This window comes from Seriola aureovittata, chromosome 6, assembly GCF_021018895.1.
Source record: "Seriola aureovittata isolate HTS-2021-v1 ecotype China chromosome 6, ASM2101889v1, whole genome shotgun sequence".
Taxonomy (NCBI): Eukaryota; Metazoa; Chordata; class Actinopteri; order Carangiformes; family Carangidae; genus Seriola; species Seriola aureovittata.
Window position 1 is genome coordinate 9,605,133 of NC_079369.1, and position 27,864 is coordinate 9,632,996.

Consider the following 27,864-nt stretch of genomic DNA (forward strand, 5'->3'; position numbering starts at 1 on the left):
ATTTCTGTTTGTTTGTTTTGAGTTTGGGGGTACTGCTAGGTACACACACAGGAAATGTGTCTTTGTTCACAGCTGCCTTGTGTGCACAGTTGTCAATTGGAGATGTCTGTTGATTGACGCCACTGTGTTTGTGTTTGTGTGTGTGTGTGTGTGTGTGTGTGTGTGTGTGTGTGTGTGTGTGTGTGTGTGTGTGTGTGTGTGTGTGTACCACATGAGATGTGACATTCAAAGCAACAGGGAGAGATAAAGCAGGAAAAGGAACCCAGAGTTACTGTAGCGCGTGAAGTTGTATTCAAAGTGATACAGGTGGAATGTGTCTGACTAAATTGGAAAAGCAGGTTTCTGATTTATGGTGAGAGAAGATAGACTGGGAAGGAAACCGGAGGCGAGAGGAGATGGTGAAAAGGGGAAAGAAGAGGTTAGGGAGGTGCATGTATGAGTCCGAGTAAGTGTGTGTGTCAGTGTGCAAGCCTGCATGCACAGCTACAGTTCGGGTGCATGTGTGCACGATTGTCAGTGTGAGATCGAAGGCTGGGGACATGCAGGTACGCCCTTCTATCTTAACCAGTGCCAGCCCTGCTCTGTCAGCCTTCCACTGGGAGAAGATACTATGCCTCCCTGTCTCTGTCGGGAGAGAGAAAATTGCTTTTAGATACTGTTTATGATGGGGGTGTTCACAGTGGGGCGTTTGACAAGATGATATTTCAATGAAATTTGCCATTATAAATAAAACATCTGGACACAGCTATGGGATATATTATTCCTGAATGGTATATAGCCGCGGAGTGAATTATTTCACCATCAACTTTGTTTTGAATATGCCGATCTTGACAGAAGAAACCAAGCAGGGGCTTCATCTGGCAGAGAGATTCATGCACTGTGCAGGGAGGGTAGGTAGAGGAACAGAAGGTAAACACCATTAGCATACAGAGATGTCATTGTGAAGCCCAAAATGTATACAGAACTCCCTGTTCCTTCCCCCTCTCTTCCCTTCCTCTGCTGGCGGCTCTCTTCTTCTCTAGAACAGAATCGCTTAGACAGACAATTTCATGCTGCCCTTTCGCGTACAATTCATTATTCAAAAATAACTGTGTATTGTAGAATCTGACCTTGTAAATGCTTTGTTCAACCATTTTGTGTTATGTTTGAGAGACCAGGGCTTTTTTTTTTTTTTTTTTTTCAAGGCCACTTGTTATTCCTCATGGCAACCTTCCAATGCTGAAATTTAAAGGAATAGTTTGACATTTTGGAAAATACACTTATATGTTTTATTGTGAGTTAGATGAGAAGATCAATACCACTGTCAGCATAAAGCCTGCAAACAGGGAGAAACAGCATTAAGTCTGCCTTCCAGCACCTCTTAAGCTGACTAATTAACGTTTTTATATCTTGTTTGTTTTATGGAGGGGGTTGTGTGAAGGACTATTTCTTGGCTGGGCACAGTGGCTTCCTGCAGTCTCCACTGGTTTCCTGTCAACCTCACAGTGACAAGACGCCAGGAAGAAACTGCTTCAGGCCAAGAAATATCCAACACATAAAAGCACAACTTATCGTATTTACACATCGGTTTTTTGTACAGATTAAGATATAATGTGTTAATTAGTGAGTTTTTAGAAGTGTTGCTAATTGGCCTTTGTTACCACCCAGAGTTGGGCTTGCTGTTGCCCACTGTTTCCATTGTTTAGGCTAAGCTGCAATATCTGCAATAAGGGCCCATGACTGCAGACTTCAGGTAGTTGTTCATGTTTCACAGTTTTTTGTCCATTGGCAAACAGGAAGGCGTTATTACTTCACTGCACTATTGGTAATAATAGCAATCATGCACTCTGTGTGTTTCATAAAAAAGGAGGTTCATAAAAAAAATGTTGAACTGGATTAAAACTATCAAGGTGAAAAATGCTCTGCTGGAGAACCATTTATTGTTTTTATTTACACAGTAAGAAAGACTCATTTGCATCCTTCAACCATTTTTCCCAATACTTTCTATCACCAAAAGCAACATCAAACTCTAGATAGTAATGCTAATGTGCAGAAGTGAGCACTACTTTCCATTTCTCAATGCCCTCCACTTTCCCCTAAATATTCTATTTTTGCCCACCAACCCGGCCCCATGCCCAGCTGATAGTCACTTGTTGCCATTACAATAAATCCACCTCTCCTCTTGATTCACAGGCAAAAAGGGCAAATAGTCCCTGGATAGGAACATATTGCCTGATTGAGTTACTCCTGAGTATTTACGCAAGATAATACATGTCCTTGGGGGGAATTTTAGCCAAATAATCACATCACAAGGGGTTCTGTCATGCTGTGGAACCTCTTACTGCCATTAGCAAGGTTTCTGTATTATTTATAACCATGCTAGAGATTATCGCCTCGTGTTTTCCTGTGTTACTGGCTTTATGGAGCCTCTAGCTAGTGATGGATGGAGTTGCTTTTAGCCTCCCGTCAGTCTGAGAGTGTGTTTTCTTTTCATTTTTACTGCAGTGTATCTGGGTTCCTCCTACATGGATGGTTTGAGTGTGATTTATGGCCTTGGTCCCTGATCCCTGCCCCGCTAATGATGGTTGTAAACTGGTGGGAAGCCAAAGGTCAGGTCTATCTCTGCTGTTGTGATGTGACACGATGTTTCTCCTTGTCTCACAGATCACTTTTTGATGATCACAGTCAGAACTGTTCAGAAAGAGAGGTATGTTGAAGCTTAAAAGATTAAAGAAATGAGAAGAAGTAACATAGAGGGTAGAAAAATATAAGATATGTGCAGTACAGAGAATAAAAAGATTTATCTCAGCACTCTTTCTTGGAGAGTCTTCGTCCTGAAACACAGACCTATGATTAACCTGCAGACGTTGCCAGACAGTGCTGCAAAATCTTTGTTCTACTCTTTCTAGATTGCGACTCCATCTCCCGGTGTCTCCACAGCTGTAATTTTGAGAACTGTGAAGGTTAATGACACTGACACTGACACAATGCTGGGGAGAGCTCCAGTAATACTCAAAGATGTCCATTCATCAACAATAAGCTATTACAGGTATTACATTACTGCTCTGTCATACAGTGCTCTTTAGTTGGCTACCTCTCATCCGTTAATGGGAGCACATGTACTGCAATGAGAAATAGTCAGAGATTATCTTATTCCAGCACCAACCTTTAAATCCCCTGAAATTATATATCCATTAGACACTTGGTGCTGTGTAAAAAAAAAAGATAGTGTACTAACTGATATAACTGGCCCAACTATCAAGGAGAAGAGACAGTGGACATGTTCTCATGGGTTGATTCTGATAAAAGAGGAGTGTTATAGAAATGTTTTGTCCTACTGCACATGCTGCACGTATTTCCCTTTTACATAAATCCATGGCGCTTCTCAGTGCATGGGAAAATCAGTGTTCAGTGCAGAAAGGTCACTCTTCACTTTTCATTTACTCTGCACTCCCCCTCTTTTTCTCGCTCGACCTTTTCTCTTTCACTCCCTCTTTCTCTCTTTAAATATGTGCGATGTTGTTGAGGCTCCAGGATTTCATGGTGATGCAAATATCTAGTAAACAGAGCCTAGGTCACTCAAATCCCAGCCAAAGGGAAGAAATCCTGTGTGCATTTTGATCTAGCGGAGGGAATTCCTACATCGTTTTTACATTAGTCCTCAAAAAGAGCTAGAGGGGAAGACTGTGGCTTGGCTTAAGTGAAGGCACAATGCCCAGAGGAGATGTGTGTCTTGGTTGCTTTGTTCTGTGCATGTGTGTGTAGAGTGTATACTGTATGTGTTTATACAGATGTACATCAGTATCAACAGTCAGAGGGGAGGTTAACTGTCTGGGGTGAGCAGAGCCGATCTGAGGTGGTTTTCAAGAAAGAAAAGTTTTTCATATAGAATCAGCTTAGATAGAGTGAACAAGTATACAACAAGAGATCAGATACAGTTTAAAACATAAACACAACAAAACTAATTAAATGCTTGATGTGCTTAACAATGTGAAGCACATCTAAGCAATATGGCAAAGTATCACAGCAGCTAGGACCATCAGAAAAATCCCAACCTAGAGGTCTGAGAGGTGTGTGTATATGTATGTATGAATGTATGTATGTATGTGTGTGTGTGTGTGTGTGTGTGTGTGTCTATATATATATATATATATGGAATAAGCAGGTCAGAGAGGTACAGTGAAGAAATGCCATGTAGGGCCTTTAAGAGGAGAAGTAGGAAAGGGTTGAGTAGAAGGGCGTCTCAAAAGAATAATTAACCAGCCCCAGTATCCTTAAAAATGTTATTTATGTTGGACAGGTTCACACTTCAAGATTTACATCCAGTGCTAGCATTTATAGTATGCCCTTTACTAGCAAGGCAGTAGAAAGTAAGAATGTAGAGGTCAGGGTGGTTGATGGACATGTAGTGCGTTTGACTTTAATACGGACCTGCAAAATTTATTAACCATGGTATTTTCTTACCTTTCTTACCTTAACTATATTATTTGCGTAAACTTAACCATTCTATAGTTTATTTGCCAGAACCACAGGTATTATAGAAAATGTCAGAACAAAGTCATTTAGAAAGCCTCTATGAAGCCAATATTTTACATAAAAGGACAGTTTTTGTTTTATTGGTGATGTGGCTGTGGAACATAAGGTCATAATCAACAATAGCACCATCATTTATAACCTTTGTGGTAATGTACTTCCAGGGAGGAAAAGGCTAATGAGAACATGTTTCCTGCCACAGAGACTCAACACCAATAACAAGCATTTAGGCTTTGTCTTCACTGAGTTCCAGGAAGTTGTTGCAAAGCCAGTTAATTCCATCTTTAATTTACTCAACCAGTGACTTAAAAAAGTTAAGGTCTCTAGGGGACATGGATAGGTTGTGTATAACAGTGTCATCAGTGTAATTGTGGTAAATTACCCATGTCTGTGGATTATGTGGTTTAGAAGCAACATGTGCAAGCTAAATTGCAATGGTCCAACTATTGAGCCCTGAGGGATTCCACTTTCCCACACATAAAAAGACACAGAAAAATGTTACCCCTTTTGATAAGTTGCAAACCAGGCAAGTGCTGAGCCAGGAGGTCCTTCCCACTAGTCTGCTGTTGGCTCAGTGTGGAGATAAATCTGGCAATGCAAAAGTACCATCGGCTCTATGCTCTTGCTCTTCCTCTCTTCTGTGTCTTTGTCTTTCCTTCTCTCTCATTCCGGACATTCTTTGGCTTCGTTCTCTATATATCCAGTGTGACTCCCCCTCTCTGTTTGAATGCCTCACTTGTCTCTCTTTCACCTCTGTTTCTCTTCATCTCTCCCTGTAGTGCATTATTTTTGTCATTTTCTTTGTCTTGCCTTGTCCTCTCCACATTCTCTCACGTCAGTTTTTTATAGCTAGTTTTCTATATTTCCATCTTTGCTTTAAATCAACCCTCCCAGCTTTCTTTCTCATGTCTTATTCTTGAGTCCCTTTTTCCCTCACATCCCTGCCACATACAGCATCTTATGTTATTGCTGATTGAAGGAGATCCAAACAGCACCAGGCTATCACCTGTCATTGATTCTACACACTCCATAAAGCATCCTCTCCTTTCTCACTATTATGACAATTAGGCCAGTCTCTGAAAAATCTATGGGGTGTCTTTAAGTCCACATAAAGAAAATGGAACAATCATAAAATCCTCCATTGCTTACTCAATATCGTTTCCCATGTACTGGCACAGTCTCATGTACAGAATTCTGAAGGTCATCTCGTTGATGTGGAACAATAAAAGCAGAGAAAAGTGAAGCTCACCCTTGAGCCTGCAGCAAAGTCTTTGAACATTAACTCCTCTTCAAAAGTTATTTAGTGTTTTAAGGATCAAGCCCAAAGTCATTTTGTAGTTTGAGTGTGTCTCCCATACAATAACAAGAATTATTTGAGCTTGAAACCCATCAGGTTGTTGTTCTTCCCTCCAGTATTATCTCATTTTTGAGCATTATTGGAAACTATGGATTGAATTGAATCAAAACAAGGAGTTTGGTATGTCATCTTCTACTGCTAGTAGAGCTTGTTCTAGACATAACCGCACATCTTTTTCACTGAAAACAGCTGTCTCTTGTACATACAAGTATATCCATTGTTAATATAAAAACATTGATTGGGGCAGCTTTATATGCAATATCTGCAAGGGTTAGGAAAAACAGAAAAAAATGATAACCAGAACAACATAATTTGCCTTGTAAAAGGATGATAAACGGATTTGACTGGAAATAGACCATGTTTAAATTCATTCATTCTCTATGTAGGCTTTTTGAATCTGGGTGACCAGTGTGAAAAGGGATTATAGCCTATCAGACTATTGCTTGAGTACTGTATTCTACCAGAGCTGATACCTCTGCATAATACTTGATAACCACTGTGTTGAATATATTAATCATAAATACCCTAACCACCAGCACCAACACCAACACCACTGTGTCCCTATTAATGCTGCTCTATTTCATTACCATTTTCCCTATATCTAGGACACGCATAATCTTGGTTTTCTTTCAACCGTTTCTCCAATTTTTAGTGCAAGTACCTCACAGCTGTGTAATGGAAACACAGTGAGAACGTACACATCAACAAGACTGGGGCTAAGGCAGAGCGAGAGAGAAACCAAGGCGTAACGAGATGGTGAAAGGGAAAAGGTAGAGAGAGAGGAGAGAGTGAGAGTTATGGCAACTGTAATAAGTGACAAAAGCAATGCAGAGCATATTAGCGCCTTCGTTTGATGATGAGGTGTTCTGTTTGCATGCAAAGGATCCAAACCCCTGTAGCAGAGGGTCACTATCTCTGAATAACCAGCATCCAATTCCACATTGCAGGCATTCCTCACATTTGCCATCAAACCATTTCCTCTTCTCTTTCTTCTCTTTTAAGCCTCTGCTCTTTAGTCTGACGTTAGTCTGACTCAGAACAGTATCAGTCCTCATTAGGGCTTCACTAAAGACACTAGGCATCATTGATTTGCTGGTGATTTGTTATCTTAAGTTGGCTACTGTTGTTATCATTCTGATGTGGCATTGATGGGTCCAGGGACCCTCCACGCCCAACTCCCTCCACCTTTTCGGCAGCTAAATCATCTCTTAATGACTTTGTTTAGGAAATTACCTGCCTAGACACCCATCATCAAATTGATCTGGGCTGTGTTAAAGGACAAACTAACAAGTCAGTGTAAATCCTGTTGAGGCGAGTGGAGCATGATGGTGATTTCAGGAATCCTGTTTCATTAATAGTAATCACAAGATAGTTGCAGCGGATTGGGGATTACAGATCAGACTGAAGTTTCACTCGACTAGCTATCGTTTGCATTTTCTCTCTACTTCCTTCACTTACCATCTGTATTAACTTGGCACCCAAATAAGAATGTTGGGATAGTGCCCAAAATCACGCTCAATTCCTTTTGTCACAACACTGGAAACAATAGTCCCCACTGTGAAAGAACTGACACAATAATTTGCTACTGACAGTATAGTTTTTAAAGTTTTTTTAAATCCATGGAGCCCACACTGTGTGCCAACTTCAATACGACTTCGGTGCCATCAACTGTCATTTCAGTTTTGTACATGGAGTGCTACAGCACCCAGGGGTTGAATATTTTGAATTAGTGTCTCCTCCAAATGGCAAAATGTATATGTGACTTGCAGTACGCCTCGCTCAATGATAATGGCATACTACCGTGCAGCTTGTGCCATGCAGCAAGGCTTCTGAATGGACTCGGCTGTAGCCATTTGTCATAATTACTGCAATGCTTTGGCTTGGAACTATTTGCGTGCCCACACACACACACATGCACACAGAGAACACACACACACTCACTTTAATACTTGTGTATCTACTTATTCTGCTGTCCCATGAAATTGTATAGCCCAGGGTGTCTAATTATACTAATCGAATGCGTACCGCCTGACATTTATTCATACATTATTAATAGCAGAAACAATAGAATCTGTGATTGGATATACTGACTTCCTGACTTCTCATCTTCTCCCTCTCTCTATTATGTTTTTCACTTATCTCTCATTCCATCTCTTTTTCTTGCTACCCCATGACCTCCTTTCTTCTCTCTCTGACTCTTTCCCCTTCACCTCCTGTAATTTTGCTTGTGGGTGTTGGGTAATTAGCATGCCTCCCACTTTTATTCTGATGTCAGAACAAGGAATTTGAGAAATGTCCCATAAAGATAATGTGTCCTGATAAGGTTATGTCTGGGACTCCATTAAAGAGATGGGCTGCACAATGGCTGTTTGTGTCCTTTGGGGGAGTGAGAGTGTGTGAGAGAAAAAGAATGACTGAAGAAGCTGGTTCCATATGTGTGCTATACCACAGTGTGTCAGCTTTCTCCATTGCTGCAGTTTATTCTATTTGTTTACTCTCTTTTTTTTTTTTTTTTACTTTTTTCTGCACCTAACTTCATTTAATTTTAATGTAACATTGATATAAACCCATTGTTTATTGTTAACAAGTTTACTTAATTAACCACATTACAAACTTTAGATATTTAGATTGTGGTTTGTCATCAACATTACAGCGCCAGTGCACTGTTAATGACTCTTATTTACTTATTTATTTAATTAATTTTCCTGAATGTAGCTGCAGTGTTGCCACAGCAACATATAACAGAGGGCTTCATCTTCAATTTTGGCAAATTTTGGAGATGGAGATTTTCCATTTCAACATCACAATGCCTCAGTGCACAAAGTGATGCCAATAAATGATTCCTCCACAGAGCCCTGACGTTAAACACATTCATCACCTTGGGTATGAACTGGAGAACCATTTGGGCAACATTAGTGCCCAAACTCAGTTTTGCTTTTGTGCACAATTGTGTAATGCAATTTAGCCGACTGAACTGAAGGTGACATGAGGAGTCAAAGAGAGATAAAGACGGACACAGGATGAATAGTGGATACCGTACACTCAGCAAGGTGTTTGTTTTTGCATTGTTATATGCTTCGTGCATCTATGACCACAGTAAAATGCTAAAACGTTTTGCATAAAGAAATCCAACCTTGAGTATTCAAATTAGAGATGTTGCAATTGTGTATGCCTGAATTAAATGTTTTGTGTTTGCAGTGGTGGAGATGTAAGATCTCTCTACTTGAGTTTCAATGCAAATTATTCAATGTTGCATTCAGCATTAAGATAGCAACATGATTCAAGAGGGTATGATTTGAGGGGAGAGGGTAAAATTAATAGGTAATTACAGAGGAATCAGACATCAAGATAATAACAACTTGAAACTTGCCCGCTGGATTGCACATTGAATATGAACACACGCATACTACAGCAACATAATCGCGGTAGTGGCCTGCCCATCGTGCTTTCTGAGGTTTGTGGCTGAAGTCAACAGCAATTCTGAGAGCTTTTCTCCTATGAGGCAAAGCGCCGGAGTCATTTTCCAGATGGATCGTGTAGGGTAACTTAATTTGGGTATCATTTGTATTTCCACACGAATCACGTCCGAGACCTGCATGCGCCCGATGAAAAATACTAACAGTGTTTGCGTCACTGGCCATCATTTAATTTACATAGACCACCACTTCACTCCCTCTCTCAGTCTCTCTCCCTCTCTTAGATAATGCTTAATATCTATAGCATTACTGAGCCTTTCCCTCACTCTCTGCCTGTGCAGATTTTCTGTTGTCGGCCTTTGACTTGTCCAAGATGTCACCCCCTCTGCTTCTTCTCCTGCTTCTCTTTCTCCTAGTCTTCAGATTTGTCATAGGTGGTGTGATGCTTGATGTGGTGATGTTGTGCCACAGTGATCTGGCTGCACTCAGAGCTGACTGGACACTTCTTCCTCAGTGGATGACTTAACCCCTCGCTCTGAGCAGCTATTTGTCTCCCCTGGCATCAGGGTGAAGAGATGGAGATGCAGTGGGAATACAAAGATAGAGCTTCACTTGAGAAAACCAGCCATTCGGCCATTAAGCTAGTTAGTTTGTCAGTCGGTGATCGAGTGAGTGAATGTTTCTCTGTCCGTGTATGTTTATGTATGTCTCATTCTTCTGCCTCATTTAGCAACCACTCACTGAATTTTCTCCTTTTTCTTCTTTTTTTTTATTTCCACAGAGTACAGTTCTGTTGCTATGGCGACCGTGGCCCCTCCCTCCTTCTTCCTGCTGTGTTGGCTCCTCCGAATGGGCAGCTCGGCATTCCCTGAGGAACCGGGGCCCCTCAACTTCATCCCCACTGAAGGTACTGACCCCACTGATTTTCTCGCCCTCTAGCCGTCAACTCTCCTGCGTGGCTCTCACGCGGGTCGTGATGTGTGAGGTGACCTAGTGCGTAGGGTGTTGAATTGGGGGGGAGGCCATGGAGGTGGCTTAAGGTCACGGTGTGGGCTGTTGAGGGCAGACAGGCTCTCACACGACGGGTGTTGACTGGTTTGCAGGTCAAGGGGTGTGGGGTCACACTCTGGAATGAGAACAGAGTGTAGGAAGGGCTCTCGCTTTCATGACTTTCCCACACACACACACAGACCCTCAAGAGACAGAGCTCCTTACACACTCAGACTTTGAGTCTCCATATCAGTTTGGCAGTCTCCAGCTCAGGCCAGACCTTGATTGATTGCAGTTCAATAGTATTGATTGATGGGTTCCCAGCTAAGTCCAGACCCTTCTTCACGTATCAATACCACACAGTAGAGTGAAGAGGCTGTCAGGCTACAGAGAGCTACACAGGAGCGACTGCATTGGACTCATCAGTTGTGGTTTACAGTGGGTATACGTTATAGTATGAAATGCAAGCTCATCTGGATGGATGGACAAGAAAAATAAACGAAAGTATGAAGATGGACAGAAAAGTAAAGGTAGGAGAAAACGGAGAGAAAAGAATGAATAGTAGTGGATCCCAGGACAGAGTGATGTAGGTAAGGAATTACAGGATCGACATAAAGCAGAAGCAGACAAAACACAGAGGTGGGTAAGTAGAGGAAACTGATAAATGAACTATAGGGTTGGATATAGAAAAATAATAATGGTAGGACAGAGAGAAGATACAAGGAAATCTGTCCCATTCACCTCAGTCAAGGTCAAAGACAGATAGCCATGCTGGTTTTCCACCAGTAATCCATCTGATTCATAGGTCACTGTTATTTCTGCTTCTCTCTTCACTTTTATATTTACACTGTGTCACATCTGTGGGACAATGTAATAAAAAAGTAGATGAACAATTTCCGCCACTTTTATCTTTGATTTCTCTCCCTTAAGTTTTCCCTTCCCCCAAGTACAGAAACCGTTGTCCTCTGAAACACTTTGAAGATTTTATTGTATGTGTTTGATGTTTTTAAAATGTCACCTATCTCTGTGTCTCTCATTTTTTTGAATTATCTGAATCAGTCGGCGTAACATGTATTGCCAAACTTGTCAACAAAAAACAGCATGTAAATGAACACTTCATCAAAAGTGAGTCTCAGTCAGTCAGCAAAACAACAGTGACATAATGCAGTATAGTTCAGACAGCTTTCATTCTCAGAAGATTATTTGTTTGTGCTCTGCTCTGTGTCTCTGTCTGCTTAATGTATCAGATATGCTGCTGTTTCAATTGCAGGTCTCAAACTTTGTCTCCACATCGCCCTGTCACTGCTGCCGAACTGTCAAAACAAACTAACACAAAACCCCTTTTATTTTGACTGCTTTTGTCAAAAAGGAATGCCAGTTTGTGATCAGTCATTGTTTCTGTCTCTCAGTGGTGAGACGATATCCAGTGTTTCTGGGCCGACCCCACCGAACATGGCTGAGACAAGAGCCTCTACACATCCAGAGGATCCTGCAAGTCAATCGAACACTGTACATTGGAGCCAGGTACGACACACGCCAGCACACACAGCCATACAAACAGACATATTTGCTATTCATTTATGGCCATATGTTAGCATGAGCATTGACAAATCTGGGTAATATGCATGATATGATAATTGCTTGCATACAAATACAAATATAGCTCTGTCAGAGCGATTTTCAGCTTTAAAATCTGCTGGATTGTCTTTGCCATGCAACATTAGCCATATACATTGGACATTATTTTAGGACTTAGTTACAGCTGTCTGAGCCTTTGACCTAATTTGTTCTTATTGAAGAATACCATCAGCATTGCTGTAGAGAGCCAAGTGTTACCTCTTAAATGTATTAATTGTAGCAGGATAGAGTACAGTTGTCAGATAGTTGGTCCAACACTTTGGCCAGAATTTAAACATTTAGCTCAAAGTAAAGCTGTACCCAAGTAAAACTGATGCAAAAGTACACCCACATGTGGCAGCCTGATTATAACACAAAAACAAAAACATGGTCAATAGATTTTCCCCATGAAAGACTGAGCTCTGACCATTAGGCTTTCCTTAATATTCTGTCTCCTTCATATAGTCTCTCAGATTTTAGCACCTCCATTTGCCTTAGTCTTCTACTCTACACAAAAGACCTGAATCATCAAATGCTTTAAATGAGTAACAAATAAACCCTGCAGACTGACAGAGATGTTACAGAGATTACTCTGGTTGAATGGACCTCTTCTCAGTGTGAATTTGCATGAGGCCAACTAACAAAGGTTTGAGTTGTCTTTCCAGGGACATCAAAACTAAGCAGAAAGTCACAGAACCAATCAATATCTATCTTTTCCATCACAATATGTACATCTCCACATGGTCAAGTGGACAAAGTAACTGAAAAGACCTGTGAGTGGAAACTATGGGTTTGTAGCACCTTTAAATGTCAAAACTTAAAGGTCAGTTAATGCTATAGTGCTATAAATGTATTGGTGGTATTAGATGCTTCTTAAGCTGACTGAGATTTATGGACTAAATTGCTAACATCAATAACTGTAGTGAGATCACTACAGAACTCAGACAGATTTTTTTTTAACCAATCTGGTACAGTAGCTGCATCTGAATTATGATATTTGGCCTGACAGAAATATGTTCTAGTTTGGTGCCCATATGTCTGTCAGTCTGTTGAATGTGCTGATCCTGGACAGGCAGTTGCCCTGGTGTCAGGAGGGCCAGATGAGGACGACCTGCTCAGCTGCACCGGGTTTACACTGTAAAGCTACATCTGCTGCGCCCTGGAGTCATTCAGGAGCCGACCTGAGACAGACTGAGTTAACAAATAACACGCACCTCAAGATTTACTGCCTGTCTTGTCCAAAAATTAATTTAGCTTGAAACATGATGAAAAAAATGAGACACAGTCGGTTTCCACATATGGCACTGGTTATTTGCTGTAGTGGCAGCCTGAAAGAAGATTGAAGTGGTTTCCAATAAGAGACGCCACTGTGGTACAGGAAATGACCCAGTCCCTGGCTTCCAGCTGGTCTAACCTCACTAGTGAGGGTTGGTAATAAATATATCAAACCATGTAACATGGTTCCAGCCATTCTGTCTGTGCTGAAAGGGTCTGTAAGCACAGACATGCACACAGCCTGATAGTAAAACTACCCACAGACAGCTACTGTTGGTTTGTTTTAAAATATAAGCAGAGCCATGAAGCATTTTTTTTTAAACGTTAATTTCAATTTACAGCTGCAGAAATTGTTACTGAATAGCAGAGGTAAACTGATATGAATATCTCAGGCAGCCGGATGAAAATAAAATGCAAGACTGACACACAGAAAGGCGAGGGCTGTTGGTGGCAGCAAGAGAGATACAGAGAAAGAGTTTTAAGAGCATATTTATATATTTCTTGTAAGTGCGGCTAATAGTGTTTGCGGCTTCCTGACAGAAAATCAGTTGAGAAAGAAAGAGATCCATCTGCAAATGCATGTGTGAGCCAGAGACAGCCCAGCAGGAAGGCAGATTTAAAATGTGTAATGTATAAATAAGTACCTGTGGTGGCAGGTATGACTGCCAAAAGCTCCTGCAGAGTGCATGGCCTGATAAGACGCCTCACTCATCCCCAAATCCTGTCACCATTAGCATAGCTGCTCCTCAGACTGCAAGCACTGCTAAATCCCTGCCCCAAGCACCTGCTGAGAGCAGCTACCTCTCTCTGTCCTCCTACCATCCTTGCTAAATGAAAGTAAACTATGTATTTGGCTGGTGGCAGGCAGCGCTCGGTCAGATCCAAAGGGCTAATCCACACAAATATAAACCAATTGGAGAGTGTTTACCTATTGACAAGATGACTAAAGAAACGCAGCCAAATCTTGATTAACTGTTTGATTTTGATAAAGCATAAGAGGTTTTTGCAGTGTGTGTGTGTGTGTGTGTGTGTGTGTGTGTGTGTGTGTGTGTGTGTGTGTGTGTGTGTGTGTGTGTGTGTGTGTGTGTGTGTGTGTGTGTGTGTGTGTGTGTGTGTGTGTGTGTGCGTGTGTTCGTTTTGCATTAGCTGGAAAGGGAAAGTGTGCTGAGTGCCAGGTGCTCAGTTTATTAGCCTGCAGGCACAGACCACAGAGGTCACTAGAGGTTACGCAGAGGTCACAGACAGGTCAAATGACTCATGGCAGACGGACAGGGAGACGGTCAACTGTGGCAAAGACTGGGAAGCTTTGGGGGGTAGAGTTGCCAGGCTGCTCAGCTGTAGTGAGGCCGGGAGAGAAAGTTTGCATGCAGGCGAGGAGTATGTGGGGAGACACACAGGTGAACACATCCACATGAACACATACCACAAACACTGATTCCAGACTATGTATTGGTGCAATAGACTGTGCACTGTGGACTAATCCTGACAGATAGCATTTTGGCAGCTAATATACAACAAATTAACGTGCTTAACCAATGAAATGACACATGATGTGCAGAGACTGATGACTGCAAAAACAGCTGCTGCTTTAAATTTTGACCATTTTACTAGAGCTGTAAAAAATGACTGTTTTCTGACAGTAGTTTTAAACCTATAGACATTCAGTTCACTGTCATAGAAGAAGAAAAGAAACCTGTAATTTTTGACATTTTTTCTTCAAAAATAACCTTAAATCATTACTATGTAATTTGAGTAACATTTCTTGTCAAATTTTCTCTATGTATTTTTCAATTATGTAACATGTCTGTGGTGTTTGTGACTTGACTCCTCAAGGCTCAAGTATACAGATGTTGTTTTCTAAGCACTGTGAGTTTAATGCCTGAAGGTCTTAAACCAAAACATCTTTCTTGATAAACTTAATGCAGGCAGTGTGCAGGGGTTTACTACCCACTACTCACTTTTGAAATCCCTGCATACTCAGTGGTCCGAGTGAAAACGTTGTCAAGAAGTGGGGCACATGTACTTAGCCGGGCACATATTTACCGGCACACAGGTACACGGTCACACACACAGAGACATGCCACAGGGCACTCTCCCTCAGTCAGCGTTCGTCTCAAGGTAACCAGGTGGTCAGCTCAAACCTTTCTATTTCAGTTTCATCCAGTGGAGTGGCTTCTCCTGCTCAATCTATTTGCAGGCTCAGAAAGGCTTAGCACTGCTCACAGGAAACCACAAAACTGCAGCTAGCAACAAAAAGGGTAGGGAAACCAAAAAGAAATATGGGGAAATTTGGCAGTTTAAGAGTTCTTGACCTGACCTGAGTCTGCTTTTGTTTGGCTAGCCATAACGAGAAAGTTCATGAGCTGGTCAAGAAAGAAATTTAGGAAATGTTGACAGTTTCTCTAGAGTCTGTGTTGACTTTGAATTAGCCAGGTCAAAAAGGTCTGAGGCATATATGAAATAACAGCTCAGGCACGTGCACATTATACACACATACACACAAGGCCAGACAAGGGCAGAGAAATAGGAGAGTTTTGGACAGGGATCTGTAAACTGAGGTGCCTTTTTGACGAGTTGAGGTATTTCAAGGCTGTACGCCCATAAAGAACATATAGAATACACATAAAGAACTATGAAATCTTTGCACAGTTCATGTGTTTGTCCTCACCCTGAATCCTAACCTTCTATTACATGCAGCACACATTAAATCCACTAACACACATCTAAACAAACATGAGCATACAGGCCACAGGCTTTGTATCATTCAAACAACCTGGAGCAGGCAAGAGAAGAGATGGAGAGAGAGAGAAAGAGAAGCAGCAGCAGCGTAAATAATTCCCCCTCCTCTGCTCTATCAGAGGCAACAGTGCTGGCTGTCAGCCACTCTGACTAGGAGGCCTGTTGCTATATTCATTATGTTAATGCTGAGACAACGCTGAAGCAGCCTGGATGAGATTACGCCTCACACTCTGGCCCACTCCACTGTTTGGAGAACGCTTAAACTCTGACCTGTTAAGCAGGAACGCACCAAGCAAGTGTTTGGTGATTTTGCACTTCTTCGCCACTCAGCCGTTGTCCTGGTCTGCGAGGTTGAATAAAAGCAGGAATCTTCTAACACAGCAACAGGAAGCCAGGATGAATTATTCAGGAGATGAGTAACCTGATGGCACTTGGCCTACCTGTGCTCTCATCAAGCGCACAGTCTCACAGCTCACTGTCAAATACAAAGAGAAAAATAAATGCAAAAACGCATTGATACACACACTCAGGTGGTCTGAATACTCATATGCACAAGCACTTACACGTGGACGCCCACACGTAATAACCAGCCCCTCTGTTAAAGAAAAAGGAGGAACCAAGAGAGAACACGAAGCACAGATGGGAGGCAGAGCTGGATCAGAGATGGGATCAATACTGCTGCAATAACACGGCTATGGCAGATTTACAGATTAGCCCATTCGGAGCCTGGTCCTTCGCTTAGATGAAGCCCAAACTTCAGATCCATCCCATCAGATAGCGAGACCTTGATCAGTATGCAAACGTCAGCTGTTAGCTGCCTAGCGCAGCTCTCATTTAGTGGGCATTTTAACAGGTTCGTCCAAGGTTGCTGCAGAATTATCAGTGGAGTAGCAGTGAGAAAAAGCAGAGTTTGGAAAAATCATGAATACATGCATGGTGTTTCGGACCACGTGTAGGCAGCATGTGTGGGTGTGCAAACATCAGTATAACAACTTGATTAAATCATCCATTAATTCAATTTCAGGCCTTTTGAATAAGACTGATAAGCCGAATTCGGGGGCCTGGCAGAAAATTCAATGCAGCAAGTCAAGTTTAATGAGCAGAGGCAAAAGGCGAAGGGGAAATATGAAACATCATTATGCAGTCGGGTTCCATTTCTCATATATATTGGGAGAAATGGAAGATGTTGTAAAGTTCTTCCCTAATCTCTGTGGGTCTGATCAACTTTAAAGGAATTAATGTCTCTAATATGTTTGCATTACATAGCTACATGCACTGGAGCAAGATTATACACATTGTAGAGAATTATTTAAACCACACAGATTCAATGTACCTTGGAAATAATGAGAGTTTCTATTGAGTGTGTGGACTGGATTTCACTCAAAAGAGAATCTGCATTGAGCTGGCAATAACATCCAAGTTGTACTCTTGCACAGGAGCTGACACTCATGGTTTGCTTGGCGCAGTGTCTTGCTTTGGGTAGTGCGGTGTTGCCTGACTGTCACTCTCTATCTCTCTCTCTTTCCAGGGATGACCTTTTCCGTGTGGAGTTGGACATTGTTGCAGGAGACGAGATGTTTTACAGTAAGGTGAGCACCTTCCAGAAAAGACATGCACGACATGTACATCTTTCATAAGGCTGTATCACTTATCATTATGCTGGAAGATGTAATTTTCTACTGCAGAGAAGTGCAAATGTAGCTAACCAGCAGTGTGTATATGTGTGCTATTCAAATGTACAGAAAAGAACATGGGAGTCGAACAAGAATGACATCAGGATCTGCAGGATGAAGGGCAAACATGAGGTGAGACTGTGGTTACCATCTGTTCCTCCATCTTTTCTTTTCAAACAGATCATTATTCTCGAACCATCTCTATGTCTTTGTCTACTAAATCTAGTTCACAACAATTATGCGGTACAATACCAGCATGAAAACAGCACATCGCACCTGCATTAACTTTCACATACAAGCAGTCATTTGATCCCTTGTTAAAATAATTATAGCAGCCTTAAAGAGCCTCATCATAAACAATGGCAAAACCTCCGTGCTCTCTCACTAAAGTGACATAACAGTGGTTTGTACTTAGCACTACACTGATTTATTGATTTTGAACAAACTTGTTTGAGTTGTTTCTCATCTAATTACAGCATTTGTTGTAAACTAGAATGAACAGTGCCTTTTTTAGCAGCCTGAAATGCAACAAATTTTCACTGCACACTGGGCATAAAATCTGAGTGAGAATCATTTTAAACCAATATGCTTTCTTTCAGCTTTCATATTTCTCAGTGAAAGCTGATAAAGACCCAAAACACACTGAGAAATTACAGTACATGCAGACATCATGTACTGTAGAATGATAATGAACCGTGATATGTTGAAAAATATGTTGAAATAATGTCTAGTCACTCACAGCTTTCTTCCCACACTAGCTCTCTTAGACACACACACACACACACACACACACACACATGCACACACGCACACACATTGATCATCATAAATTATGGCACATGTTCTATCTTTCTGACTGGAGCTTTGGTTTCATTGTGCAAGTTATCTGACTGACATGCCTGCTGGCACAGCCCCAAGAAGAAGGGGGCATTGACCGTGTATTATCTCATTGTCCCTGCTCATCTAACCATCTAACCATCTAACACACAGACACACAGACACACACACACACACACACACACACACACACACACACACTCACAAACAAAACGATCAAAAGCACAGAACCACTCCTACCTATACAACAGTCGTTCCACCATCATGAGTTAGGAATTCAGTTTGTGCCCTCAGAAAATGTAGGTGGGCGTCAGGAAACTAAGGCAGCGAGGAAGAGATGGGGTGAAACGTCCCAGCAGCCACCAGCAGCCCACGCCTGAATACCTCCTATATCTCCAGCACACACAGGCACACATCCCTAGATGCTGTCTGCCAAACATAAACAGCCCGTATTCAGTCTCTGTGTGTGTGTGTGTGTGTGCGCGCGCGCACAGTGGTGATGGTTGTGGTTGACGGGGGAAACATGGGCTCTGTCCCCCGAAGGCAGAGAAAAAAAAAAAGACTTATTTAACACAGTGAGAGAACACCTGACATTAAATCTGTGTGAGACAGTGCCAGACAGAAACACAATGGAGAATAGAGGGACAGAGACAAAAAGCTAGGCTGAGAGGAGAGGAGAAGAGAGAGGGGAAGGGAGGAGAGGAGAGGGAGGAGAGGAAAGGAGAAGAGAGAGGGGAAAGGAGGGGAGGAGATGGCAGGTGAGGGGAGGAGAGGAGAGGGGAGAAGAGGCGAGTAGAGGAGAGGGGAGGGGAGGAGAGGGGAGAAGAGGAGAGGAGATGGGAGGGGAGGAGAGGAGAGGGGAGGAGAGGGGAGAAGAGGAGAAGGTCCCTGTTGGCCAGCCCTGAGGACAGCTGTGGGGCTGACTGAGATATGAAAGGTCTTCTTGCCCCTAATGACTGTGCTGCCTGGTAATGCTGAGAGTCACACGGCAATGTGAGGAAGATAAGAACACTGCCAGGTCGTCAGCTCTCTGGGCTCAGACGCATATGAATGGATGTGCTTGTGTGTGCATTATGCAAGTACACACAAGCACATCCAGTGACACACAAACACACACACACACACACACACATTCTAGAATGTGACTGATACTGGTTTCTGAAAGCCAATATTTTTAAATCACTATGGTCAATGCTTTTTAGTTGTTTTGCTGATATTCACTATTAGAATGCAACAAAAATTTTGTTGATTTAAATTCCAATTGCTTAAAATAATGAAAAAGTTGGACTGAAACACATCAAACTATATAATGCCAAAAAACAACAGCACAAGTTACAGCCTCTGAGAAGACTGGAGTTCAGTCAGCACCTCTCTAACACAGTGTCAACAGAAACATTTTAAAAGCATTGTGTTTAATGAATTTCCTCTATTATAAAACATTTATATTTATACATTCCTACTTTTAACGTTCATTGTTTACATCTATGTCTGCTGGCTTGCAGGCCATTTGTTCCCTGCCAGTGTCATCATAGCCACTTGTCGATCAGTGGAATAGTGTGAAACCACTGACATAAATCAGCCGGTTGCTGACGCCATGCACATTTATGCCATCGCAATACAGTACACATGTGCATCCTTGTGTGCATGCAGGAGATACAAACAAAATGGAGGCCCACATCACCAAAACATTAATCCATAGTGCACACAGGGTACCTTTAATCTTCATACAGATAATGTCACAATAGCAATACTATGGTATAGTACATTCTATAGAAATTCAATTGAGTGATCTCTCATAGATCAAACAAGCACGCTGGAATTGGCACCAGGTGATAATGTGAAACTCACATGTTGTGATATATTAAAACAAAAACCCTCGATATCAATAGAAAAAAATGAGGGGATCTATATTGGTGCTTTAGTATAGCTATTTAAATTAGTTTGCGATCAAACAAGTAAAATGATTCACTGTTCATTTTATTAACCAAAAGCAAATGTAATTAATAACTTGCATGTCAAAACATAGTTGTGGTCTGTTTGATGGTATGAAAGATGCGGGACTGACTTTTGTCAAACATTTATCTTGATAAATGTTTGCTTTATCATTAAATAAATGAATCGGACCAAAGTGTGCAGTCTTCTTTTCTTCATATCTGATTATTTGGTCTTCTTACAAGTGCGTTAAAAGTTCACAACATTGTATCATTTTGCTTTAAGATCTAGAAAAGACATCATTTAAGATGTATTTTGATATCAAAGTATCAAGATTACCTTGATGTATTGCCCTGCTCCAGTGTTTACTCAAGGGCCTTTGTACTGGTTCGCATCAGATTGCTACAGGTGTTGCTTTTGTTGCCCCCTGTTGCTGTTTTGATTAAGATGTTGGAGATCAACTGTGTGCTGACTGAATATTTATATTTTTCTGACTCTAATGCATGCAGACACACAACATGCAGGTTCTTACATACATGTAGGTGGGATCACCAACCCTCATCTACATTATACGTACTGTATTCATACATATTCATGATTTTCAAGTGTATTTATTTTTAGCCACTCTCTCTCCTACATATACGTGAACACAATTAAAAAGAAAATCTCTACAAACACATCCGTCAGGGAGCCATTTTCTGTGTGCCTCCCTCACCCTCTCCTCCCCTCTTTCTCTCCTCCGCTTCACCTCCTGAAAATGTCCTGTTCTGCTTGGGGGATGGTTGTGTCAGATGTGATACATTCGCCACCTCGTAATTGGTTTTGTAATTAAATATTTCTGCTTGGTTGATCACAAAGGACATACTATTCCCCCTAATTAGGCTGAAAATTCAATATCCTAATTCTTTAGCTTTTTTTTTTTTTCTTCTCCTGTGTTGACCAAGTGATTGTTGATGAACGTAACAGTCGCCCTCGCTGTCACTCACCCTGCAAATTCCCATCATATCTTCTTTTGTCCTTTGCGTTCCGCTGTGTCTTTTTATCTCTCCTGTATTTTCCATTTTCATTGTCTCCTCCTGTCACCCCTTCCCTTTCTCTTCCAGGGAAAGCAAAAGACAGTAAGATGTAGAGGGTGAGACGTTCCCCAGAGGTGGCTCTGTGCCAACACATCGGGCCATGGCAGCGCGGCATGTACACGCAAACGAAGGCAATCCCACATAGAACGCTTTTAAAGAGCAGTTGGTTGTCGTTATAAGCAGCACTTAGCGAAATTGTTGGATCAATACAGCGTTGATCTTGCTCTCGGAGGAGCTCTGGGTTTTCAGTCGTGCAGACCAAATGCCTTCTCTGGGTTGGACTGTCAGAAGATTTGGTTTCATAGCCTTTTTTTTTGCCCCTAAATTAATCAATTTGAAATACCACACATGAGGTCACTTTCATTCCTTGTAGTTGTGGTCTTCATTTTAAATCTCACTGACGCTTCATGTATTTAAAGTATCTAGTTTCTCTGCCTTTTGTATTAAGTCTCTGAGCTGATTTTACATTTTACTGTACATGGTAGGTTTTGCTAGCTGTTTTTTTTCTCTCTGTAGGTTGTCCTACACTTGTGATCAGTTCAACATTCATTGTATCGCCGCAGCCTTTTGTTTGAAAGGTGTCATTTTGAGAAGATTACCACACTCAAAACTCAAATCTAAAGTGCAAGGTGGCCAAAAACATCAAATACAAGCCAATAAAGGCTCTGCACACTTCCAATATAATGATGTAATGACGACGCAGAGTTCTTGGTTAGCACGGCAAATGATGCAAAACACAAATAAATTTCATGTAAGCTTTCCAGATGTTTGTGCAGCATTTTCTTCGCTTTAATTACTTTTGATTCTTTTTTCCATTATTCTGGTTTTCCGACCGGCTGTCTGTATTGATTCATCCTCAGTTTTTGTGATATGTTGTAATTGCAGGGTGTGCTATGTATTAGGACCAGGGAATCTACAGCTCTGAACTGCATTTCCCATGTGTGCTTGTGTGACAAAGCATATTCAATGCCATTATAAGGTTTTCCAAAAAATTTGGCCTAATGAAGGTTCAGTGACTAAAATATAGCTTCATTGTGAAATACTGGCATTGGACCTCTGTGTGCTTACTGAGTCTTTTTCTTTTCCTTATAATCCCAAAAAGCCAGTTTTCTTACAGTATCACACACATTAATCATAGTTTGGTTAATGTGACTATTTGCCACAGTGTTCTCAGCGGCTTGTCAGACAGAGAGCCACCCAGGGGTGACTCAAGTTAAGTGTTGCGGTCAAGGATGTAACGGCAGTGCGTGCGGGTGTGTTTGTAAATGCCTGTTGTGTGTATGTGTCCACCAGGGAGTGGAGGTCAGCTGACATGTCGATCTGTAGGTCCTGCTGCAGGTCAGCTTCACCGCTGAGGCTGCCACATGGCTGACTGGACTGGAGTTTTCTATGTTTCTGTGTTTCTCCACGTCGCTTTCTCTCTTCGTTTTTTTTTCTCCTATCTCTATTATCTCACTGCCCACCCCCCCACCCCCCTCTGGTGTCTGATGTTTGTTTGTGGCCTGTGGTGTGTTCAGTCAGAATTACCATCAAACAGAGAAGAAGGGTTGCAGAGGGACGCGGATTAGCTTTAACATGCTGAGTAAGACCGCAGCACTCAGAACAGCACATTGCTGCTAATTTGGTACCGCTGTTAATTTATCCTCCACCCACATGCACATAAACATACACACGCTTTCTTCCCGTCATGGAGAGTCACTCTGTTTTCAGTCAAAATTGTGCATCAGGGATTTTTCTGGAAATGACAGCCCCGTAGTTAATGAGTGGAGAAGAGGGCTCGCCAAATCTTTGTGTGTGTGAGTGTGTATTGTGTATACAGTACGTGTGTGTGTTTGAGTATGTGTGGGAGAGTTCTGGCTCAATGGCCACTCTTGGCAGAGCAGCGCTCTCTTCTCCCTGGTCGCTAACATCAGGGGACCAGCCAGGCATGTAATGGAAACTTTGGAGATTTAGAGGAGCAGCTTGCTAAATATGACCCCCTGATGCGCTTCCTTAGATGGCTCCTATTGTACGAAGGCAGGTCTTCTGGATTACTTATTATATTTTATTAGATTATGAAGAATGCTGTGGTTGCTCCTAAATTGGGGAAATGAGCAGAAGATTTTACAACGTATGAACCTGTTTTGTATTTTGGTTAGACCAATGCACGAGAATGCTGATTGAATCCGGAGGTAAAACACCGCCTTCATTAGGTTTTGGGATAAATCGTCATCATCAGAACAAACATTGAGCCCAGGCTCAGGCCAAATGAAAAGGCTGTTTATCATCTCAGTGTAGGTTGAGTTACAGACAATAGATGGAAAGCAGATGCAGAGGATGGAGACTCCTCAGTTTTAACGTTGTCTGACTGATGCAGGTTGTTTGGAGCAGATGTGTTGTATGAACAGAGAATTTTGTTGTCAATCCTCTGACTGTGTGTGATCACTTGCATTTAAATGTCTAGGAATACTTTTGGATATACGTGTTTTTGTGTGTCAAAGGAAAATTAATGTGTCCGTGCTAGAAATTACAAAGGCAAATAATGCACTTGCGCAACATCTGCAGAGTTGAACTAGCCTGGCTAATATCTGACATAAGCAAACCTGCTCACAGACTCACATATACATGCTTCTGGACCATCTCTCCCTATCTTTCCTCATTCTTTCCCTCGATCTTCGTTATAGCTCCCCGTCCATTCATAAGTAAGTCCATATTTGCACTGAGGCACGTGCCGCTGTGTAACTCATCTGTGCTGCAGATTCATTTTTCAGAGCCCAGTCAGCTCTGCCACTGTCAGTAAGAGGAGCAGGAGGAGGTGGAGGAAGAGAAGGAGGAGGGCTGCAGTCGTCTGGGTCTCGGAAAGGCTTGCCAGCCTGCACAGGTGGCGTTTTGTCTGGATTCTGCCCAGGGAGTGAGGGAGCAGAGAGAGGGGAGGAGGCAGAGGGGAGAAGAAGGAGACACCAGGACGTACAGCACTTGGATTTATGTATAATTGTTTAATTCTGTGATTCGCTGCTTTATAATTCCATTTATAATTGGTTTGTTTTTTTTTAATATGGAAACCACAGTAAAACCCTAATCCTGCTGACTGAATTGGCTTTAATGAAGAAAGATCCATACCTGGAAGTGCCAATTCGCTTCCTGGAACTGATGAATAAGGGTTAATGAAATGCATGTATGCAGGAGGGGATGAATTCTGACGATGTCTGTAAAGTGCAAATGGCAATCAAAGCTCAATAGATGAAATGTTACAAAGGTTCCAACCCTGTTTTTATCCTGTAGCCATGAAATGTTTCATTTTATGTGTACAAGCACTGCCAATTGCACACATTTGTGCAGCGGCTTGGCTCTTTGAAGTATTTACTCCCCTCTCTGAGATGCTGGCAGTGGGACTGGGTTGTTATTAAGAGTGCTTCATCTGGCTTTGTGATTACAGCTCTGACCAAGCTGACAGACTGCAACCCCACTGACAAACAGCATGCAAATGATGCTCGCACATGAGCACGCATCTGTGCGGTGATACACAGATACACACACAAATACATGCACAAACACACACAGATGTAGGCTATGCACACATGAACACATGCTATTATGTGGGAGAGTGACACATATACATATACTGCCACTGTCGCTCCTCAATTTGTCACATAGTGCTGCGCCATTAGAAATTTACACTTCACACTTGACACACCCCCTGCATCCAACACAGTCTACACTCACACATGAAAACACTTTCCTCTTTCCTGTTTTTTTGCTGTTGAAAAATGAGAGCCCTGCAGGGAGTGAAGTGGGAAGGTGGAGGGGTAGAGGGATGTAGGGTGGAGCATCTGGAATAACATTCACCCATCTCCCATATCACTGCTGGTCCCCTGATCTCTTCCACACAGACATGCACACACACACATACATAGTCATTTGACATACCCGCTATCACCACCACCACCACCGCTTCAGATCCAACCCTACTTCTCTTTCCGATGACATCAGTGCGGGTGGTGGTCTTGAAGTGGACCCCATCTGGTGTGTGTGTGTGTGTGTGTGTGTGTGTGTGTGTGTGTGTGTGTGTGTGTGTGTGTGTGTGTGTGTGTGTGTGTGTGTGTGTGTGTGTGTGTGTGTGTGTGTGTGTGTGTGTGTGTGTGTGTGTGGCAGAGCTGGTGCCATCCTGGCTAGGTGACTAGTTTGGGGAGGGGGTTGCTGGCTGCTGTCAACCAGTTATCTACTGTACATCACCACTCACTCTGCGCTCACACACACAGGTGGCGGACTCGGCCCTGCAAGGACAAACTAGTGTCAGTACCTTTTGGCTTTTAAAGACAAAAGTCATGACTGGAATTTAGGTTTAATACTCGGGGAAGAATGTAAACTCCTGCACACACAGATTCACTGCTGTGTTGACAGGTTTTTTGTTTGTTTACTATCATGTTACTTTTTGGTTGTAAAGCCCTTGAGACAGTGGCTCCCAGCCTGGGGATAAGAGAATCCCAATGGGGTCTCAAGATAAGTCTGAGGGATCACAGATGATAAAGAAAGAACAAAAAACATTGTGTTACCAGTACTGTATGTATGTTTATTTTGTCTCTTTTTTTTTCTTTTTTTTTTTTATGAAATACCTGCACCTCCTCAGACTGTGACATAATCTAATCAAACTGCTCACAACTAATGTCCACACTAAGGAAGTACCTGTGGTGAGAAGTCATAAGTAGATATATTGTATTGCTGGGAATATATCAATTGTAAAGTGTTCATACACAAATTTTCCATATTAAATTTGTTTATTCTTTAAAATTTTATAAATGTTTTAATCATTTTTTGTCTTATTTTGCATCTCTATCTCATCCATAGGAATTATGTGAAAAGCTAATAAAAAGCTGATCCATAGAGTGATCTCCAACCATAGGGTTCTTATACCCCAGAGGAAAGTCCTCTAATTCTCAGGGGGTAAGCAGATAGATTTTGAAGTAGCTCAACAAATTTGATAAAACAAAAATTATGATATGATTTTGAAAATATATCTCTTTATTGAGCCAGCTGTAACGCCTAACACTAACGTTACACTAAAGCTAACGGATAATGGTTGAAATAGATAGCTAGCTAAAAGTAGTAAATAGACTGCTTAAATAGTTATGTTAAAGTAATGGGAAGATGTGCAAGTCTTTGAAATATTTACCCTAAAGTAATAGATAAAACAGTTTAAATAGATTGCAATAAGTAATGGGCAAACAGGTGGATAGATAGCTAAAAGTGAAATATGCTAGCTAGTGAAAAGTAATGGTGAAATTGTAAGCGATGACTATGGTAGAGGTAATGGCGAAATAGTCGCTATGATGGATAAATATAGTGTTTAAGTGTTAGCTAAAAGTATTGTAAATAGCTAAAAGTAAAATTTCTGAAATAAATAAAAAGTAATTGAACCAGTGGTGCAGAATTGTGTGGTCATCACTGCAAAGTAAAATGTTAGGGATTACATGTGTTAAGTAATTTCTACTACGAACACACTGACATATACTTTTGTGGAGGCACGAGATTACCTTGAATGTCGTTTTTCTCTGTTTCACTAAACCAACATTTATCACCATCTGGCACTGTGAGGGGGAAAGGCAGCCATTAAGTCATGTGGTGCTTACACGAATTCTCGTTTCAAAGAAAGGGCATGGAAGAATGAAACTGTGACTCGGGTTTATTTAGTCATTAGACGGGCATCATGTAGTTTGACACTTCACGGTGGAGAAATTAGCCTTAAATCTGTTCCTTGTTTTAAAATCCTGAGGCTGGTTTAGATTACCATCTGTCAATCAACAGCAACTGTGTACGTGTGTATCTGTGTGTGTATGTGTGTGCATGTGTGAAGAGGTAGACACTTAAAGTCTCTGCAGGCTACGTTCAGACTGTATCAATATGATTGACAGCGTTAATGGTGTGATAATTCCACACATCAGGCAACTGAAAAGCTTCATTTCACAGAGCGGGCTGGATAATCAGTCTGAAAAATAAACTCAGTTTTTCCTCTATTCACTTCATCATTTTTGCCTTTCTTCCCTTCAGTTTTAGCCCCCTCCTGCATATTAAGCTCTGCCTCTCTTTATTTCTCTTTTTCCTGCAGGATGAATGCCGTAACTTCATGAAGGTGCTGCTCAGCAGGCAAGGAGGCCTGTTTGTGTGTGGGACCAATGCCTTCAACCCACTCTGTGCCAATTATACTGTAAGTAACAACTGAGCATGCCCACACCTACCATCACAGCGCCACCTGCCCCAAACATGTGACTGGTCCACACCGTGCATTAATTCTTATGACTGGTTTGACGTCATTGACTAATGGCTTATCTGTTTTTCCAGAAGAGAGGCCTCGCTTCCATAGTACAATTAGTAAGACTGTTCAGGTGAAAATTTACAGCTTGATTAAAGTTGTTTGTTTAGCGCTCGAGGCAGTGTTGACTTCCACTTCAGGAGTTATTTATCCT

General features: G+C 41.8%; 1 protein-coding gene across 1 annotated transcript in view; it reads left to right on the forward strand.

The window, feature by feature from the left end:
• sema6bb (sema domain, transmembrane domain (TM), and cytoplasmic domain, (semaphorin) 6Bb) overlaps positions 1-27,864 on the forward strand; it is a 120,739-nt gene that overhangs the window by 45,919 nt on the left and 46,956 nt on the right. Inside the window, exons 2-6 of the mRNA XM_056378142.1 lie at positions 10,067-10,192; positions 11,685-11,799; positions 17,435-17,495; positions 17,649-17,711; positions 27,507-27,605. Of these exons, the coding sequence (XP_056234117.1) occupies positions 10,084-10,192; positions 11,685-11,799; positions 17,435-17,495; positions 17,649-17,711; positions 27,507-27,605 (447 nt within the window). The 5' untranslated portion in view covers positions 10,067-10,083. The remainder of the gene's footprint in view (positions 1-10,066; positions 10,193-11,684; positions 11,800-17,434; positions 17,496-17,648; positions 17,712-27,506; positions 27,606-27,864) is intronic.